This window comes from Nothobranchius furzeri, chromosome 12 (genome assembly GCF_043380555.1).
Source record: "Nothobranchius furzeri strain GRZ-AD chromosome 12, NfurGRZ-RIMD1, whole genome shotgun sequence".
Taxonomy (NCBI): Eukaryota; Metazoa; Chordata; class Actinopteri; order Cyprinodontiformes; family Nothobranchiidae; genus Nothobranchius; species Nothobranchius furzeri.
This window is the reverse complement of record NC_091752.1, coordinates 5,646,599-5,662,292: the sequence shown is the minus strand read 5'-3', so window position 1 is coordinate 5,662,292 and position 15,694 is coordinate 5,646,599. Positions and strand designations below refer to the sequence as shown.

The 15,694-nt window shown below is 42.8% G+C and overlaps 2 protein-coding genes across 3 annotated transcripts; one reads left to right on the top strand and one right to left on the bottom strand.

Moving 5' to 3' along the window:
• Positions 1-68: 68 nt before the first annotated feature.
• dnajc12 (DnaJ (Hsp40) homolog, subfamily C, member 12) lies at positions 69-6,746 on the bottom strand. 2 transcript variants are annotated; one of them, XM_015943846.3, is made up of 5 exons: positions 6,527-6,746; positions 3,001-3,079; positions 711-874; positions 486-630; positions 69-344 (listed from the first exon to the last, which is right to left on the bottom strand). In XM_015943846.3, exons 1-5 carry the CDS (start codon positions 6,602-6,604, stop codon positions 262-264), a joined length of 549 nt encoding a protein of 182 aa, XP_015799332.1. In that variant the 5' UTR covers positions 6,605-6,746; the 3' UTR covers positions 69-261. The 2 variants fall into 2 exon arrangements, with proteins under 2 accessions (XP_015799332.1, XP_015799333.1); XM_015943847.3 differs by having other exon boundaries at positions 711-850.
• Positions 6,747-7,346: 600 nt separating this feature from the next.
• On the top strand, positions 7,347-15,421 carry sirt1 (sirtuin 1). Its single transcript, NM_001323797.1, has 9 exons — positions 7,347-7,702; positions 9,697-9,810; positions 9,927-10,162; positions 10,238-10,390; positions 12,791-12,938; positions 13,028-13,107; positions 14,159-14,342; positions 14,442-14,954; positions 15,120-15,421. Exons 1-9 carry the CDS (start codon positions 7,354-7,356, stop codon positions 15,410-15,412), a joined length of 2,070 nt encoding a protein of 689 aa, NP_001310726.1. The 5' UTR covers positions 7,347-7,353; the 3' UTR covers positions 15,413-15,421.
• The last annotated feature ends 273 nt before the right edge of the window (positions 15,422-15,694 follow it).

The window sequence follows — 15,694 nt, the reverse complement described above, 5'->3', positions numbered from 1 at the left end:
AACAAGTGAGATGAAACTTTTTGATTTTACCAGTTTCTGTTTGAAACCTAAGCTTAAGCCACAGTGGATTCAACATTTTACATGACATCATCATCAGAAGGAACATGGCAGATTATCATTTCCATCAGCACACAGATTAGAGCATTTTACCCTAATCTTGCAACAGACACATAAGCATACACCAGCTCATAATGAAGTTGTAAAGTGAAGCAACACAATTAAAAAAACATCGGCAAAACAATCAGAATACTTCTGACAAATTCATATTTCGTAATTTCTGAACTTCTGCAGCAGGCGGGATGGAGAGTCGGCAGCCCAGCGGAAACGCTGATGGAAGTAATCATCTGAGAATAAAGATGAAAAAGTCTTGAGAGGATTTGCTACAGAGTAAATAACACTAAAGAAGTGGTTTATAACTGCAAATCAGCCCAGCAGAATGCCATCAAACTTTGTTTTTTTTAAATATTTAGTAAAATCATTCATACTTGCAGATGGTGCAGCTTCACATGAAGTGATGTCTGACACTTCCTTCTCACAGCAACAGGCCTCGGCTTGAGAAGCGACATCAGCATCTGATTCGGAGGCCTCCAACATCGGCTCCTTCTTGGTTGTCATGGCCCAGTGCATGGACTACAAAGAGACGAGCAGAGTGCCTTTTGTTCCACAGATTGCTACACTGAAGTCAAATCTACAGTTAGGTTGTGACCTACGGTTTTTACTGAATCGTTCAAAGCCTGCCAATCATGAAACGGAATCGTAACACCGCTTCGTTTCCAAAGGTCGTAGTTTTTCCTTTTGTCTTCATTGCATAACACCTCTTTGGCTTCCTGCAGCTTTTGGAAATCTGCCACTGCCACAAAGAAAACATCAGAAACTAATAACAACAAAAGAAAAATTAAAGGCAAATGTTTCTGGTCTTAATAAAAACTTTAGAGATGTTAAGCTGCAATAGCAAATTTGCAAAACAAATTAGCTTTAAACTTTTTTTTCATGCCTCCTAACAACGTTCTAACGTAGCATGCCCGGCCGCGTGTGCTCCAAGAGGTCTGTTGACTACCTGAATATACTGAATGACCAGGTAATTCCATCAGCTCCACCCATTTTTAATTGTTAGCCTTCCCCCAACATCGTTGACACTGGCTTTTGTATTTTTACCTTCTGTTTTGCATAGCTTTAAAGAGCAAGTCACCCCCAAATAAACATTTTTTGCTGATAAACTAAATAAACGAGTGTCTAATCGTGCTGCAGACGCATGTAGTCAATAATTTGGCACTTCAGTGCATCTTAGTTAAAATTTAAATATTCTGCCTAAAACTGGCAGTGTTGTGCCGTTGTCAGGTAAAAACTCTGCACTGCATTTTAATTTAAATCTGCCACCGCTATTGGCTAAGAGGTATGCTATGATGTAAACTGGTACATTATGATGTCACAATGCTGTCGTGAGCCTGTGTGTGTGTGTATTTGTTAGCAGCTCCGCCCTCTCGGTCTGCCAGGCAACAGCATTTGTTGCATTTTTCAAACATGAAGTGGGAGTGGAGTTAGAATCTGGTAGGGGGTGACTTGCTCTTTAAATTGTGTTTTTCTATTTATTGCTCTTTTGCTATTTTAATCCTCTTACCTGCTACGATGCCTAACCATGTTTTTATATACTGTTCAGCATCTTCAGCTTCGGTTAGGGTGGTAGAAGCTGCTTTATAAATAAATTTGATTTGATTTGATCAATGTTTTTTTTTCTTCTCTGATGGCACGGGCACATTCCAAGATGACAATGCCGGGATTCATCGGGCTCAGATAGTGAAAGAGTGGTTCAGGGAGCATGAGACATCATTCTCACACATGGATTGGCCACCAGAGTCCAGACCTGAGCCCCATTGAGAATCTTTGGGATGTGCTGGAGAAGGCTTTGTGCCGCGGTCAGACTCTACCTTCACCAATGCAAGATCTTGGTGGAACGTTAAAGAGCAAGTCACCCCCTACCAGATTCTTACTCTACTCCCACTTCCTGTTTGAAAAATGCAACAAATGCTGTTGCCTGGCAGACCGAGAGGGCGGAGCCACTAACAAAAACACACACTCACGACATTGTGACATCATAATGTACCATCTAACATCATAGTGTACCTCTTAGCCAATAGCGATGGCAGATTTAAATTCTAATGCAGTGCTGAGTTTTTGCCTGACGACGGTGCATCGCTGACAGTTTAGGCAGATTTTTTTAATTTTTACCAAGATTAAATAAAGTGCCAAATTATTGACTGAACGTGTCTACAGAGCAATTAAGACACTCATTTATATATTTTATCAACAAAAAAAAGTTGATTTGAGGGTGACTTGCTCTTTAATGCAACACTGGATGGAAATAAATCTGGTGACGCTGCAGAAGCTTATCGAAACAACGCCACAGCAAAAGTGTGTCGTAAAGGCGATCCAACAAAATATTATTTATTTTATTTGGTGGTGACTTTTGGTTTGGCTTGGCAGTGTATATTGTAGAGGTTTAAAATAAAAACAAAAAAACTTTATGAAATGGTTTTGTCATACTTGTCTTAAAACCTCCACCAATAACATTTTTTTGATCTATAGCAACTATTTGACCATCCCGCTGTGGGTCTCGCCAAACTGCCACAATTCCCTGGGTCCTCCATTCATTACGCACTTGTGTATTTATCAACAGAGCACCACTGGTGTGAGCGGTTTGCTGCTCAATAATATCTGAAAAGGAGAAACAGCCGGCTGCTACCACTTCAACTTTAGGACAAACTACCAAAGTCCCGAAGTCACGGACAATAAAGATGTTTGGGCCTAAAAAACAGCTACTGGTGTTTAACGCTCTCTCGTTTCCTCTGGCAGTGCTGGTTTTCGGGTCTGGCAGAAGCGTCTCAGGGAAAATACCCGAGGGAGGGGTGAGTGTTCCATGACCGTGCTTGCGTTCAAAACCTAGCTTGTTTGCAGATTTGCTTTAGCAGCTTTAATTCCGACACAGCCCAAATCCAGACCTACCTGCTGTCGGGTTATCCAGGTGTTTGTCTGGGTGACACGCTAAAGCTTTGATCTTGTATTCATTGATGATCTGCTCAATCTTTTGGGGGGAAAAAACAAAAATAATACATTTTTTTGTAAACATTTCACATTTCTTATAGTTTAAAACTGACAATATTGATTTAATGTGAGGCGATCGGGAGTCTTTCTATTGTGTTATTTTACTCCATGATAAAATTAAAATGCCATCACCTCATGTAGTTTATATAATCCAAATCTCACAATCTACTTTTATTAGACTTTACATAATTGGAATTTTTTATTTTTAAGGGTCAAAATGCATTAGAGTAACCTTATTACTATTCTGTTCACATGTAAAAAATATGTGTACTTTTAGTTTTTTACTGAAGAAAATGTAAAAAAACATAATAAATATAAAATAGACTTCAAAACATGCATTTCAAGTGGGTACAGTGTTCTATGATTTTGCAACGCACTGTAACAAGAAACAAGGTGGGTAAGTTTTACCAAAAAAACCAACAACAATAATGGGTTTAAGCTAAACAGGTTTGGAAAAAATCTAGTTCTAGTTTGGAGGTCTGCATGACAGACTTAGGAAAAAAGCATCATTTAAATGTAAAACATGATCACAGAAAGTTTGACTTTACATAACTGAAATGTCATTTTTGATGTTTTTCAGTTTCTGCATAATCTTTATTTTTAGAGATTTTTTCACTAAATGTTCAACTTTGAAACTTTCAAAACAGGAAGTGAAGAGCATATTCAACTGGTCATATCTCCCACATAAAACACTAGAAACCTAATATTTGACATGTGTACTATCAGTTAGAGGGAGGTGACTTTAGCAAAAAAATAATAATTAGACAAATGGCCTGTATTATCACAGAACAGGGTCAGATTATCTCTTTTAATGATTTGTTAAAATTCATACACAAATCTAGCCTAGAAAGCTAGACAAGCCACGCCCCATTGTAGCCTCAGCAGGCCCGAGCAGTGTTGTGTCTGGCCAATCACAGTGCTCTATCGGTTCGGTGGGCGGGATGTTACTTCAGCTAGGCGAAACAACAAAGATGGCAGCAGCTTGTTTGAAATGGCTTTGTCATCAATTTTGGTTTATTTAGACTTTGGCTTTTGTTTGAGTTGAAAGCAGACAGAGGTACTTAAGTCCTTTATTTAGAAAAATGATGTGTTTGCGTCTTCTTCGACGGTGTACGGTGGACTGCCTCATCAACCAAGTCAGGAGATGCTGCTGCCCCAGTTACCTCCCCCTCACACCTATCTGTCTCTAGAAGTCAGGTGAAGAGGCAGCTGGAGAGACTGAACAGGAACAAGGCTGCAGGTCCGGATGGTGTCAGCCCCAGAGTACTGAAGGCTTGTGCAGAGCAGCTCTGTGGGATTCTGCAGCACCTCTTCAACCTGCCTTGTTCCAGTTCCAAAGAAAACTCGCCCATCAGTCAATGATGACTACAGACCGGTTGCCCTGACATCCCACATCATGAAGGTCCTGGAGAGACTCCTGTTGGTCCACCTGAATAAGCAAACTAGAACATATCAGGACCTGCTGCAGTTTGCTTATCGCCATGGAGTTGGAGTTGAAGATGCCATCATCCAGCTGCTTCAACCAACCCACTGTCATCTGGACAAAGCAGGCAGCACTGTGAGGGTCATGTTCTTTGATTTCTCCAGTGCATTTAACACAATCCAGCCTGATGTACTTTGCCAGAAACTCCAGAAGACACAGGTGGGGGCCTCAACTATCGCCTGGATTAAAGACTACCTGACAAACAGACCACAGTTTGTGAGGCTGAAGAACTGCACATCAAACCAGGCGATCAGTAACATTGGAGCACCACAGGGGACTGTACTCTCACCATTCCTTTTCACCCTGTACACCTCAGACTTCCAGTACAAATCAGAGACCTGTCATCTACAGAAATACTCCGATGACTCTGCAGTTGTCGGGTGTATCAGAGATGGACAGGAAGCTGAGTACAGAGAGCTGGTGGAGCGCTTTGTGGCATGGTGTGGAAACAATCATCTGACCTTGAACGTGAACAAAACAAAGGAGATGATTTTAGACTTCAGAGGAAACAGGGTGGAGTCAAACACTGTTTCCATCATGGGAGAAGAAGTGGAGGTGGTTGAGGAATACAAATACCTTGGAGTTCACCTGGACAACAGACTGGACTGGAGAAAGAACAGTGAAGCCGTTTACAAGAAGGGACACAGCAGACTGCTCTTCTTGAGGACGCTTAGGTCCTTCAATGTCTGTAGCAAGATGCTGCAGATCTTCTACAAGTCTGTTGTTGAGACTGTAATCTCTTCAGCCGTCGTCTGTTGGGGTAGCAGCTTCAGAAGCAGGGACCTGAAAAGGCTCAACAGCCTAATAACAAAGGCTGGTTCTGTTCTGGGGACGACTGTGGAACCACTGGAGGAGATAATGCAAAGAAGGATTCTCCAGAGAATCAAGAAAATTATGGACAACCCTGAGCATTCTCTCCACAAGACTGTCCGACAACGGAAGAGTGTCTTCAGTCAGAGGTTTCTTCAGTTTGGCTGCAACACTCACCTTCCTGCCAACAGCCATTGTAATATACAACAACTCTTTGACGACTTGATTATTATTATTATTATTATCCTGAGCTACTACAGCAATCAATTTCCCTCTGGGATTAATAAAGTATTTTTGAATTGAATTGAATTGAACTGACATTCGTAGTGGTGAGTACATTACGTTGTTCAATGCGGAGACAGTTTTAAAGACAACGGTGGATTCTGCCTCATGGCTGAGCTCTCTCTATGGGTTTTGGCCAAACTGCCGGTATATATTCACATCTATAGGATGGCGTGTTGTCGCATGCTGACCGGGTATGAGCAACTGATATTTTACATGTCATAGTTATTTACCAAACACTCTGTGACTAATATGGCTCATTCTCTGAGAAATTGTTTTCAGATTGGAATTGTTTTAAGATCTTTTCTTAATGGTCACACCACGGCTAGCTAACTCTTTTGTTCACATGAGCTAATCTATTCATTTTTTCTCAAAATTTAAACATTTCAAAAAGCAATCCAAAATTATTAATTAATCGATCACCTTTTCACAGAACCCCATTTCAGGAGATTTGAACTGCCCCTTTAATGTGTGTTAAATTAGTGGTCTCTATGGTGACCACTGACAACAGTTTTAACATTTCTTTTCATCTCTATGCTGTACACTTTTTTTGATAGTTTATGCATTAAAAAAGTAGTTATATTGTCTTTGCTTGGGTCACTTAAGTAGCCGTTGGGATTTAGTTATTTTTTTTTAATTATCTAAATTAATAGACACATTTTTCACCACCCCACCCACTGTGTGGCGAATCAACAGGTTGGTTCAATGAACAAATAATAAGTTCTGATTCACTTAATGAACATCATCCGTGTTTATTATTGTCAATGCGTGTCCAATATTTGTTTATAATGCATGATCTTCTCTCTAAATAGATGTTTTGCAAATAGCGAGAGTCAACTGACCACAACTTACCGATGACAGTTCGTCACATCCTAATAACCCGTAATAATCCTCCAAGTCCTCTGGTTTACAACTCAAAAGCGTCTCCATCGGATCCGATCAGATCAGAGAACGTTTGTTTATTTCGATCGGAGCTGTGTGATGCAGTTATCACAGCTGTTCACTTTCTATGGTTTTCGGTGCCCGGACAGTTTGTTTTGCTTTTACTGTTTTTCCTCACCCTGTACTGTTTTTCAAATAAATTGTTCTAAATAAAGTGACTCTGACAAATTTCTAATCTATGAAGATACGAGTCAGTAAAACGTAGCTATCTTTTCCCTCAACATGTGACGCATGCTGCATTAAAGTGTTGTGGTAACAATTCATCTCAGCGCAGTGACTACAGCTACAGAGGCATAAAATACTACTGAAATCTAGCTTAAAAAACTGTGGAAAAAAATAAATTGTGAAGTGAAATAGGGGCAAAATTATTTTCACCCAAACCAATATTTTATGTTGCAAAATGCTACAAAAAAGGGGAATCTTCTCTTTGCCATTATTCTAATACTGTCATTTCCATGCTGACGTCTTGTGCTGTAAGTACCAAAAATATTTATGCAAGTTAGATTATATAGTCATAAAAATACGAGTTATTGAGCATTTTTCCCAAACGTTTTAGGCTTTTATTTTTTGTTATGCGCGTTACTGCAAAGAAACCCAACGACACCTGAAGGCAGCAGTAATTTGTTGTAGTCTTAGGTATTTGCTCTTCCTCATTGGTCGAGAAAGAGTCACGTGTGCTATGTAAATGAGCCAGCTGTCCGAGAGGAAGGCTTTGCGCAGCGGCTCTGGGGTTGAAGATGGCGGATGAAGAGAATAGTCTCGGAACGGCCTTTTCTGGCGCCTTCATAACGGATGAACCTGCGACGAAAATATCAAAAATGGATACGCCGACTAATCATGGGCTTAAACCCACTGAACCGGACCAGCTTTCGCGCGTCTTTGCAGCCACAGAGAGTCGGGAAGCGGCGATAAAACGTTCGCAGCCTTCCGAGAAGGAAGCAAAGCCGGTGATGGAGGTAGAGCAGGCCCCAACAGCGGCGCGGGACGGAGACAACAATGAACGGGGAATTCCGGTCTCCGAGCCACAGAGACCGGCTGGGAAACTGGTCGACAGTGCTGTACTTTGCTCAACCGAAGAAGTCGCAGGTATGAATAACGCTTACCTCTACTAGCTTACAAACGTTGCGGCTGTTTGGTTTACAGCTCACCGGCAAACTTGATGCTTAAGTGACAGCGAAACGGAATAAACCTATCGGTTTGTGTGTTTTCGGTGTAATGCAATTTCCTCTAACCATAAACGCGTCCATAGGTTTTAAAGTCCACATCACTTAAACTGTAAGAAACTTTGAAGCCAACGTAGCGTCATTTAGCCGGTGTAACGACAGAAACGTGTGCACCGTCTTATTGCGCTGGATCGCGATTATTTGCGATACACGGTATCATCAGCATATAATAATATTATAACGGGCGTTACTTTAGTTCTTAATGAAATGCCAAACCTATTATGATTAATGATAAATGACCCGCACTTTTATAGCGCCTTTCAGAGTCGGCGGACTCCAAAGCGCCTTACACTACAGTGTATCATTCATCCACTCACACACCCTTGATGATAAGCTACAATTTAGCCACAGCTGCCCTGGGGTGCACTGACAGAGGTGAGGCCTCTGAATACAGATGTCATCAGTCCCTCCAAGCATCAGCAGGCAAGGTGGGTTAAGTGTCTTGCTCAAAGACACAACAGCAGTCTGCCAGGTTCGAACTTGCAACCTTAGGATTACATGACAACCCGCTCTACCCCCGGAGCTACTGCCAGATTTCTAGGCTATCTTTGTACCACAGCAATAACTCATTTTACTCTTAAGTGGATGCTTACTTTTTATTCATTTGAAATATATTATTTAAAAATTATACGTAATTAATTGGAAAATTACATGTGAACTAAAAGTTGTTGTCATTACATTCTGTTCACAGCAGCCTCACACTTAACTGCATTGAGCATTTTGTTATAATTTGTCTTGTGCCTGGTTTCCACCTTATGCATAAGCAGCGTGTAAGAAGACACAGATAATAAACACCTATAAGCAATGGTTTTTTTTCCACTGGATGTGGAGTGGAGCATCTCAGATGTGTCGTAGGAGTGGTTTGCTGTAAAGTCGCTGACGCTAGTCTGACTCGATGCAATCCGCTGGATTCCCTTATACTGGAAACTTTGAAATTATTGGCATGATTAACTGAACTCGGTTGGAATGTTTACTTGGTGAAGTGCCTTGAGAACAATTCTTGTTGTGATTTGGTGATGTATAAATAAACTGAATTGAATTGGGTATGTTTTTCTAACCCAGCCTTTCCACTGGATGTGTAAGCGGCATGCGACGTGATAGAGGAGTTTTACTTGTGAACTCCCTTCCAACTGGGAGCATTTCAGGCATGAAACGGGAGTGAAAAGGTGAATGCCTCCTCCGGGTCAGGGATGAGGTCCTGCCCCAAGTAGAGGAGTTTGAGTATCTCAGGGTCTTGTTCATGGGTGAGGGAAAGATGGAGGACAAGATTGATGTGTACTGATCTGTCGTGGTGAAGAGAGAGCTGAGCTGGAAGGCAGAGCTCTCGATTTACCGATCATCTACTTTCCTACCCTCACCTATGGCCACGAGCTTTGGGTAGTGACCGAAAGAACAAGATCGTGGATACGAGCGGCCCCCGCACCATGAGAACAAACATCTCGGCTCTAAAGCCGATCTTCATCCGCATACGTCACACGTCACGTGATCAGGAAGCAGAACATCCATGTGTTAGGAGATCGTTTTGGGCCGCTGCTGTAAAAAAAATGAGGCGCGAACGGAAAAAGCTTCTGCCGATCACAATTCAACAACGGATTATGAAAGAACGGATAACGCTCGAAACACGCGGATTCTTCCTGATGTAAGAGCTGAGTCTCCGCTTTGTTTTGGTTGTTTTGGCGTCGACATCATCCTAGCGCGCAACGTTCTGTCACTCTTTAAAAAAACAGTAAAAACGGTGAGAAACGCTGGCAGTGAAGGGCTTTACCGATCTGGAAACGGCTGGCAGTGAATGAGTTAAGCGTCCACCGGAAGGCCCAGGTTAGTTTCTAACTTCTTTCTTTTTATTTGATTTTCTAGGACATGACGATCTGCCCTCCAACGGCCTTGCTGCCTCACCGGAAAACCTCAACGATGAAGACGACAGATCTTCACATGCAAGCTCCAGCGACTGGACTCCTCAACCCCAAATAGGTAACTGGGACGATTTGTCTGGCATTTCCTAAAGAAAAGTGCCTTAAAGACAGATAAAATTCTTGTGGATTTGTTTGAAAATGAAGTTTCTGACTGTTGTTTTGTTTTCTGGCCAGGCTCTTACAGTTTCATCCAACAACACATTAGAGAGACCGATCCGCGAGCCATTCTAAGGGATTTGCTTCCTGAGACTATACTCCCTCCAGATTTAGATGACATGACACTGTGGCAGATCATCATCAACATCTCAGAGCCTCCGAAGAGAAAGAAGCGGAAGGATATAAACACTTTGGAAGATGTGGTCAGGCTGCTTCAGGAAAGCAAAAAGATCCTTGTGCTGACTGGCGCTGGGGTAGGCATTTACAGTTCTACTCGTCTAGGACTGTATTAGAGTAATGCGATCTTAATCTTCTCTTTTTGCTTGTAGGTTTCAGTTTCATGTGGAATACCAGATTTCCGCTCAAGAGATGGGATTTATGCACGACTTGCTGTAGATTTTCCCGACCTCCCAGATCCTCAGTCTATGTTTGATATCGAGTACTTCAGACGGGACCCTAGACCCTTTTTCAAGTTTGCTAAGGTTGGTTTGTGGTGTCTGCTGAGCTTTTCATGCAGGCTGAACATGAAGATAGTCTCCTACACCTGTCTCCTGCTTTAGCTTCTGATAGAAAACAAACGGTGAAACTCTAGGATTAGAAAAGCCTGACAGATCTACGTCACGCTGTCACTTAACATTCATGGACTCGCCCATCCTCACTCACGACGGGGAAGGCTGTTGTTGGTTTAGCGTCAAGGAAAAGGAAGCTAACAATTAGCATTAGCAACTCCACCACACAGCAAAACTCCTTTTAGGATTGTGTTACTTTTGGAGATTAAACATCAACATTGCAGAGCAGAGTCAGTGGTAGAGTCGCTTTGCTGTTAGCCAATCAGAGGCGAGATGTCCTAATATCAGGAGATAAGACTCCAAAACCTGCCATGTTTCTTCTCCTGCCGACTTTTCTGACCCCAGACAGCCGCACCAATTTTTTCCCCAGAGTACGACACTTAAATTCATTCCTACTGGCGACTACTGTAAATGCATTAAAGTACAAGTAGAGTTAACCATACATAAATATAAAAGTATGTATTGCTCTACACCCTCAGGTTTTGGCACAGTAAAAAAAGGTTTCACTGAAAACTTTAAGATGCCTCAAGTAATGAGTCAGAAAAGGGCCGGATGATCAAAAACAGACCCAGACGGGCTCCGTCAACAGGCCTTCCCCTCTCAGCACGTGACTTAAACATGGGAGGTGGAGGTTGTCCCAAATAAAGGTTACGTAGATCACTAGCATGGCAATATTTTAGTTTTTACAAGTTTTACAGAAATAAACAATGGTTGTTTGCAAAATTAGCAGAAAATTGATGAAATACAAGTCTGGTAACACGACTAACTTGTTTATCACAAAGTAATGACTTAAAATGACCAGGGGTCTCATTTATCAAACATTGGTAAATCCGTACTAAAACCGTACTTAAGCTCAACAAAAAAATGTACTTAAGCCAAGCAGGTTTGTGATCTATCAAACATGGAGTACACACAGCTGCACGCAATCTCCGCTTCATAAATCAGAGACTATCTAGAAAGGTTCTCAGCTGCATTTTAGTCACATCTCGCCCTCACCACGCCCACTTACTGCCATAAATGGTCAATGCAAAGTGCCTTGTGGATCTCATGCATATACATGAGCCGTTGCATATACATGAGCCGGCTTGTTGCAGCATTTCGATCATGACCGCAGATCAAGGAGGCGCTATTTCACAAGCAGAAGTTGAGGTACTTGTGGGTGAGGTGGAGAAATGAAAGGAAGTGCTTTTGCAAAACAAATAAGAGAAAATCCACAGAGTGGCACAGCGTTGCTGAAGCCGTCAATGTTGTGAGTTCTTCAGAGAGATCTGTGGCGGATATGAAAGAAATAGTCCAATCAGGATTCGATCCCCAGACTCAGGTGAGTCACGCTAACCAGTCATCCAAACAGAGATCTCCCCTGTTCAAGTAGCCAGGGTGCATGATCAATCGGGTCACAGTGACAGGACACACACACACCGTCACAGACGCATGACATTCTGTCTCAATCTGTCCCCCTGCTGATATTCTGCATTCCGTATTCTGTGCTTCAGGCTGTGTGTGTGCATGCATGTGTGTGCGTGTGTGCGTGTGGGGGGTCTTGTTCTGTGAGAAAACGAAGCAGTACCAGTGATAATGCTGCAGGATTTCATAATTGTATCTTCTCAGCAGCAGCGCTGCAGGTGCTCTCCATGTCCAACATGTGTGTAAGCCAGGTCCTTAGTCAACTTAAAGTTGCGCACATTTTTCTGCCAAGTTTTCTTTCATAAATCCCAAAGTTTGCGTGAAAAGTTGCTTACGCAGTTTTCCGACCCTGTTTCGTGCGTAAGCAAGCTTGATAAATGAGACCCCTGGGCTGCATTTAAAATGAGTGGTTTATTTATAGTTCACAATAATTATTCAAATCAATCAATAAGAATTTTTATTGCTATTCCTTTTTTCTATATCGTCCATTGGTCATCTTCCGTTGGTATTGAGATCAGTTTGGGCTAGGGATGCACCGATACCAGGAATCGATACCAGGAATCGATACCAGTGCAGTTGCTTGAAAACGGCTTTACTGTAAATTGTCGTTTCTGTTCACTTAATATTTTAGTTTTATGATGATTTCCATTCATATAGGTTACTTTTTATCTACCTCACAGTATTTTCCTGTTGAATGCAGAGAAGAAAATTTCATCTGTATTCCAAATCATTGCATTTTTTTGTGTGGGAGGGGTATCGGTATTGGCGAGTACTGAGATCCCAGTATCGGTTTGGAAAAAAGGGGGTATCGTTGCATCCCTAGTCTGGGCTGAACTTTTAAAAACCTGTTAAAGAAGCAAACGTGAATTTGTTTCAACTCTACTGCTAAATAAGTCTTCATTCCTGCAGGAGATCTACCCCGGTCAGTTCCAACCTTCACCCTGCCACAGGTTCATTTCGATGTTAGACAAGCAAGAGAAGCTGCTACGCAATTACACACAAAACATCGACACGTTGGAGCAAGTGGCTGGAGTTCAGAGGATCATCCAGTGTCACGGTGAGTTTTAGTTTGCATTTTGTTGTACATCTACGCCGCTGCCATAGCGCTAAATAATCATGTGTGTGTGTGTGTGTGTTTTATTTCAGGGTCCTTCGCAACTGCGTCCTGTCTTGTTTGTAAACAAAAAGTGGATTGTGAAGCTATAAGGGAAGATGTCTTTAATCAGGTACATTTTAAACTGGACCAACAGAACGTTGATCGCTGCTGCTGTTTTTTTACACCTGTAACCATAATGAGAAACTAAAATGTCTTTGGAGGGGTTCGGGTTGGTGAGGACGTTGGTTGATAAATGTCAAGTCATAACGTATACATGTAACTAATTTCACAGTATACTCTCCTAACCCCGGCTTTCCACGGGAGCCGTCAGCAGCACGTCATAGCTGCTGATAGGAACCGCTGTGGTCAACAGAACCTTTTCCACCGGAGCCGTCAGCAGCGCGAGTCGGCCGCGTCTCAGGAGCAGCATGTCGCGGCCCTTACGCGCCGGTTCTATTTTCTACGCGCGACGCCTCTGAAACGGGTCAAGTTCGACATTTTTGGGGAAGGAAAGACAGGAAATGGGACGCGGAAATGGAGAGAAGCTCCCGAGATTCTCAGAATAAAGAACGTACTGCCTTCCAGTTGCTTTACTTTTAAAAAATGTTACTAACTGTGCGTCCCCGTGAGAAGTTATCACCTAGCTAGCGGTCTCCTTTGTTTTTCAGGTCCGTATTGGCGATTATAAAAGGACAGAACATAAACCATGTTATAGTTTTCTCCTGCTTGTTGGTGTGTTTACTGACGAAGTCACTCGTGTGACTTCGTGCTCTGTCGGTGACAGCTGCTCCCCTGCTGCTTCGCGTCTCGTGGGAAGGGCCAAGCAGCAGCTTGCGCGAGCGAGACGTGCTGCTGCAGTAACGTGCTGCTGACGGCTCCCGTGGAAACCCGGGGTTAGCGTTGTTTCCATTGTCGGGTTTGGCTTTTCCAAGCTTTGTTGTTAGAATATTTTGAAATCTTCAGACTGGTTTTATGTGATGTTCAAAGAAACTTTGGATAAATTAACTTTCACAACATCCGCCTAACGAGTCCGTGCGAAAGACTGATGTAAAAAGGGTGTTTGGTGTTGGGACTAATTCAGGGTTCATACTAGAATCTACTTCAGGAAGTGTATCGGTTTAAATAAATGACAGAGCGTGCTTCTGCGACATGTTCCTCTCTAATGCAACGTCGTCCTGCAGGTTGTTCCTCGTTGTCTGAGGTGTCCGGATATTCCTCTGGCAATCATGAAACCTGACATCGTCTTTTTTGGAGAGAACCTACCAGAAATGTTCCACAGAGCCATGAAGCAGGACAAAGATGAGGTGGACCTCTTGATTGTAATTGGCTCTTCGCTCAAAGTCCGACCAGTGGCCCTCATACCGAGTATGATTTCAAGTGAACGTGCTTCTAGATACTTGCCACTCCTCTGTTGTGTTTGAGGTAAACTCCACCAATAACACCATGGCTTTCCATTTCTCTCAGATTCCATTCCTCACGAAGTGCCTCAGGTTCTGATCAACAGGGAGCCGCTGCCTCATCTGAACTTTGACGTGGAGCTACTCGGAGACTGTGACGGTATCATCAATGAGCTCTGTCACCGGTTGAGTGGAGACTTTGAGCAGCTCTGCTTTAACACTTTAAGACTCAACGAGATCACAGAGAAGCCCCCTCGGTTACAAGAACCACGACCAAGTGAGGCCTTGCCTGCTTTCAGTGATGCGGCTCAGCAGCAGAACGAGCCGTCGCGTACGGACTCTGTAAACAAGCCTTCAGAGGAGGCAGAAAGTCTGACTGTTACAGAAACTGCCGATAAGAACATTACACCTTTGGAGCCTTGTTCGAATGTGCAGTGTCCAAGTGAGGACGGTGCGAAGTCTCCGGAGTTACCAAAAGTGGAGATGGGTGATTTTAAAAGCCAAAACTCCAGCTTTGATTATCGTAAACGGTACTGGGTGAGCAGAATCAGCAGGAGTCCAATAAGCAAACGCCTCAACCGTAAGCTAAGCTAAGCTAATTTATACCAGTTACATGTCATTTGTTCAAATGTGTTCCGTCTTTCCTCTGCATGTATTCCTTCACGTGATCACACCACAACTATTTCAGCAGACGTGTCAAAGACAAACGAGCCGTGTTTCATAGATGCTCTGTTGTTTTCCACAGCGGGCCAGTACTTGTTTCAGTCACCTAACCGCTACCTCTTCCACGGCGCCGAAGTCTACTCGGACTCCGAAGAGGAGACGTCGAGCTCCTGCGGTAGCGACAGTGATGAGTCAGAATGCAGTCCTGGTGGGGTGGAGGATGACAGCGACCCAGAGGACGTCAGTGAAGCGGCGGCGGCGGACGGAGAAACACGCATCAAAGACATGTTTCGAAATTCAGCCAATGAGGAAGAGTCAAGTGTGCAGATCGACAGTTCTTCTGAAAAAGCTCACAGTGCCACGAATCAAGCGTAATAAGACTCCATTTTACAAAGCACTAATTCTTTTTTAGAGTGTACATATAAATAGGTTTCATATATATTTTTGAGTCATCTACTTCCTGTTTATCATAAAGTTGAAGTGTGTGTTTGCAGCAAGACTTTTGTCTTTCAGGTTTGCTCTGTTTTCACACTCACTGTGCTTAAACCCACTAGTTACTTTTCTACTTTAGTTCCCTTTGCTGTTGCAGCCATTGTTGCGTACCAGAAATGCAACATTAAACACCCTGAAACACCGGCGTGGCGTCGGCTGTTTTGG

Excerpts from the sequence above, each read along its gene's own strand:
- dnajc12 (XM_015943846.3), bottom strand. The coding sequence starts at position 6,604 with ATGGAGACGCTTTTGAGTTGTAAACCAGAGGACTTGGAGGATTATTAC. Across the intron at positions 3,080-6,526 it reads GATGTGACGAACTGTCATCG|ATTGAGCAGATCATCAATGA; the intron begins GTAAGTTGTGGT and ends TCCCCCCAAAAG. Across the intron at positions 345-485 it reads TGAAGCTGCACCATCTGCAA|ATGATTACTTCCATCAGCGT; the intron begins GTATGAATGATT and ends CTTTATTCTCAG.
- sirt1 (NM_001323797.1), top strand. The coding sequence starts at position 7,354 with ATGGCGGATGAAGAGAATAGTCTCGGAACGGCCTTTTCTGGCGCCTTC. Across the intron at positions 10,163-10,237 it reads TTGTGCTGACTGGCGCTGGG|GTTTCAGTTTCATGTGGAAT; the intron begins GTAGGCATTTAC and ends TTTTGCTTGTAG. Across the intron at positions 14,343-14,441 it reads ACCAGTGGCCCTCATACCGA|ATTCCATTCCTCACGAAGTG; the intron begins GTATGATTTCAA and ends CATTTCTCTCAG.